The sequence below is a fragment of the Nanorana parkeri genome, unplaced genomic scaffold (genome assembly GCF_000935625.1).
Source record: "Nanorana parkeri isolate BGI_ZX_2015 unplaced genomic scaffold, ASM93562v1 scaffold1958, whole genome shotgun sequence".
NCBI classification, from domain to species: domain Eukaryota; kingdom Metazoa; phylum Chordata; class Amphibia; order Anura; family Dicroglossidae; genus Nanorana; species Nanorana parkeri.
In genome coordinates, this window is record NW_017308226.1 from 38,623 (window position 1) to 42,707 (window position 4,085).

Sequence of the window (4,085 nt, forward strand, 5' to 3'; positions counted from 1 at the left end):
AAATAAACACCCACTAGTAAGGCTTTTCAGCTTGTGACTGGCCAATGGACAAAGACCAGAAAAGGACATTATAGAATTTGACAAATTACTTTAAAGCAGTGGTCCCCATTTGCTTCCCTTTAACCTGCCCTTGAGGCACCATTCCTCCCATCAGCACCAACAATGGGGTACTAGGCTTCCCACTGAAACACTATTCCTCCCACTAGCACTGCAAGATCCCTCCTGCCACCAACCAGTAGGTCATTTTCACTACCACTGGCTTCTGATGCCAGGACATTTTCTTCTGCTACTAGTCAGTTTTAGGCTAATGCATTTCATATAAGGGACATAGCCTCCAATATCCTGAGGCCTATGCGAGACCCAAGTCAGTAGCAAAGCATGTAATCTGATTCTTTGAGGCATGAAAGACGCAGATACAATGTGCCCAAAATCAGACATGAACCCCTATCCCACATTAGGCATTTTATTTGAATCCTAGAGGCTAAACAGCAGGGGGAGGAGCATGTGTGGAGCAGGAGGGGTTGCCAGTATTAAGTGTGAACCAGTTTGTTTGAATGGGCAGAGCATGGGTTTGCCTTAATGTAAAAATACAAGAGCAGAAGTACCCAAAGAATGAATTACCACCTGTCCCCAGCTAGATAGCGCCATATTTATTTTTTTGCTGTGGCTGGTACACAAGAGGTCCTCCACTATCTTGCATTAATCCGCCCCCTTCTTTGCAAGTTCCAACCTCCTGAATCACCAACCAAGAAGCCTATAGATTAGATAAGGCGAAGTAGAGGTCCACCTTACGTGAAAACTTTATTCTGAGTCACTCAAAGTATCCAAACCAGAGGGACAGAGCAACAGCAAGGCTACACCAGCCTCCATAGGTCTTCAGTTTCAACCTTAACCCCTCTTGACTCCCCACCATTTTGGAAGCTACTGAAGGGGGATGCAAGTAAAAAAAGTTGATGAACAGTGGATTGGTTTGACTAAAAATCTGATCGGCAGGCCACAGCTCAGATTGAATGTCTAATCCAGGTCAGATTCTGGTTTGTTCCTTCCCAACACTGAAAAGTCTAGTTTCCAACAAAGAACCTACGCGGGAAGTTTGAAGGGTCTCCAGTGTTCAGGAAAAATGTCTGGCTGATTGTAGAGTCGTCACCATGATCATATTCATCCGCCTTGTACCCCATGCAGGCGCAACTTGCATTGGTGCATGGGAACCCAGATCCCTGTTGGGAAAAGCAAGTTTGGCATCTTAAAATATATTAGATTGAATTTATTAAACATGATATTTCTAGAGTCCCTACTATGGTCCCCAGGGGGGAAAGCCCTTTAGACAGTTCACAAGAACAGTAGTCCCCGTTGAAAGATTTGCATCCCCCGCTCCCCCATTTAGGCTTCCCCTCCTACCCACTTTATTTTTACCTGGAGATCCTAACGTTTCACCATCAGACTAAGCTGTCCAGCAAAAGTGGACGATAAGAGTGTTGAGAAACCATTTAAAACAGACACCGGTTCTTCCATAGGGTCAGTTTTTTTATGCAAATCCTTTATTCCCCCCCCCCACCCCCAATAGTAAATTTGTTGCTGGAATGGCTCGGGAAGACTGACCTCTTTAAAAGCACTGTATGATGAAGCAGGGTAACCAATGAAGCCATCAGGTCTCAAAATGCTCGCTGTAAAGAACTTGACACTCATTTGGTGGCTACACAAGAGCTTCTCCTGTAGTCCTGAAAAGCAAGTTGAGTCGTTGTAATCATGGTTACCCACAACAGTGCACACAGCCAGATAGGAGCTTCAGTGTTACCTGCAATGATATCATCAAGAATGCCATCTATGGGAAATATTTGGTCACAGCCGGGCATCCGTTTACCACCATTGGGGAAGAAGTCAACATTACCAACCATCTGCTTCATGCCAAAACCAACAAAACCTGAAAACACAAATACAAAGTTAGAGATGCTGCCAGACAAACTGCAATCACGTTGCACATAGTGCATTCAAACTAGTGAAGTGTAGGAAAGCCAGGCGGGTGTTTTGCCTTGTTGAACATCTGTGGCTCTCATTAGGGCAAACCGCCATTGCAGCTAAATTCACCACCAACCCCCACCCCCCCATTTCCATTTTTTTTTTTAGGTGACAACCCCCTCCCCAAAGCATGGGACATTGGTGGCAAACCGTTTTAAAGCAATTTGATCCTCCAAAATTCCAGACTAGGCAGTGTGCAGGCAAATGAGGGGCGATTTTCTGCACAAGGCGGCCAAGTCGCTTTCCCAACAGCCTGGAGACTTTAAAAGCCTTCAATAAATTTTACTTTCCCAATGTATTCCAATGCAAAGACATAGCTACATATAGAAATCTAATTCCTGAAGTTTTAGCTATAGTCCATGAAGGACTGGTTTGCAACATTTGACCACCATTCTCCAGAAAAGTGAGAGATCACATGCAATTAGCTGACAGTTTTACATGCTGCACAAAAGGTGCTTCTCTGTTAATGACCGTGACTGATTGGCTTACTGGAAAGAATGACATGCGAAGTAGCATGGGCATCCTGCCAAAAGCTCAATAGGAACAAACAAAATACATAAAAGGAAATTGGTCTTATACGGGTAAATCAGTGCCATGCTGGTTGAATTTTGGTACATGCAAACTTGAGCTGCGGTCTTCAATATGCCCTGACAGTTCTTCTAAAGACTTCAGGTCATCCCATCTGTCCCCTTGGTTGGCTGCCATTGAAAGCAGACTCTTGAATGAGAATGTTCTTGGACACTGTACAGAAGACAAACTCACCAAGGAGAGCCGTAGATGACCCATCTGTGTGAATGACATCAACAAAGAGCGCATCTGTAGGGTCCAGTCTCACACTGGGTGGGGTGTTTTCAAAGTAGGGACCAGCTGGATCCAATCCTGTGATATTAACAAGTTTAAAATGAAAATCTGCAGAGACATGTTGAAAAAAACATCCTTTAAGGGCCCCTTTACAATGGCTGAATATTTGTTTATTGCCATGTTAATCATCCTAAATAGCAGTGGCGGGCCTTAGGAACAAAGGGCCCCTGTGCAAGATTTATTTCTCTGGCCCCCCAACCACCAACCCCCCCGCACAGAAGGGGCAGGCGGGGGCATGGCAGTGTGTTGAAGTCAATGGCACAGCAGCCACGCCTCCCGTCTGCAGAGCGATCGCCCGCACCAGAATGTGTGGCACAACAGTGTCTGCTTTCAGATTGCACGCACTATTTTTTCAGATTGCACAGGACCGGAACACAGAGGGCATGGTTGTGGTGCCATTGACTACATCACACTGCCATGCTCCCTCCCACCCCTAAACGCAGGAAGCTGGCCGGGATTTGCTCCAGTGCATTCCAGCGGAGAATTGCTCTAGAACGCACTGGAGCCCTTAAAATGGACCCTCTCCCTGTGCTGGTGCATTAAGTTACCATGGCTAAAGCAGGCTCACCTTTCCACGGGCTCCTGGGAAGAGAATTGGGATCTCTCTGCTCATTCCACCATAGGCAGTGACAGAGGCTTGGCTGCAGAAGGCTGGACACAGAACTTCTAAAACTTCAGCAACATCCAGCCTGTCACTGCATATATAGATCTGCACATACGCACTGCTTGCCACTCTCTCGTACCACGCCGCCTGTTACCAGGGACGCAGTCGGGAGACGGAGCGGGAACTCACCTGACCGTGCCCCCCGTGCTGAGAAGCCTGTCTACCACTACCACCAGCCCCTCTCTCCCTTCTCATCTCCCGCCGCCTGCTACTAGGGACACGGCCGGGAGTACGAGCGGAACCTACATGATCCCACAGCTCTGCTCAGAAGCCCATCGGCACTGCCCTTTATTCAACTTAGGGTGGGTGGCCCAGGACGAGTCCTCACTGGGCCCCCCCACAGCTTCAGGCCCCTGAGCAGCCGCACCGGATGCACCGGCAGTGGTTCCGCCCCTGACAAGACCTCACTGAATAGCACTTAGACACGTGGGTCACTGTTCACCGACACCACAAATGCAGGTGTGAATGCCCTGCTGGGGTGCTGCATTGCAAGTTTATGCAGGTCCACCTATCGAGAGATCATTGAAATGTAATGGGCTGCCTT

The 4,085-nt window shown here is 47.6% G+C and overlaps 1 protein-coding gene across 1 annotated transcript in view; it reads right to left on the bottom strand.

Moving 5' to 3' along the window:
* LOC108800212 (pancreatic lipase-related protein 2-like) overlaps positions 1-4,085 on the bottom strand; it is a 9,580-nt gene that overhangs the window by 1,457 nt on the left and 4,038 nt on the right. Inside the window, exons 6-9 of the mRNA XM_018572176.1 lie at positions 2,779-2,895; positions 1,796-1,921; positions 1,600-1,718; positions 1,085-1,217 (exon numbers count right to left, since the gene is read on the bottom strand). Of these exons, the coding sequence (XP_018427678.1) occupies positions 1,085-1,217; positions 1,600-1,718; positions 1,796-1,921; positions 2,779-2,895 (495 nt within the window). The remainder of the gene's footprint in view (positions 1-1,084; positions 1,218-1,599; positions 1,719-1,795; positions 1,922-2,778; positions 2,896-4,085) is intronic.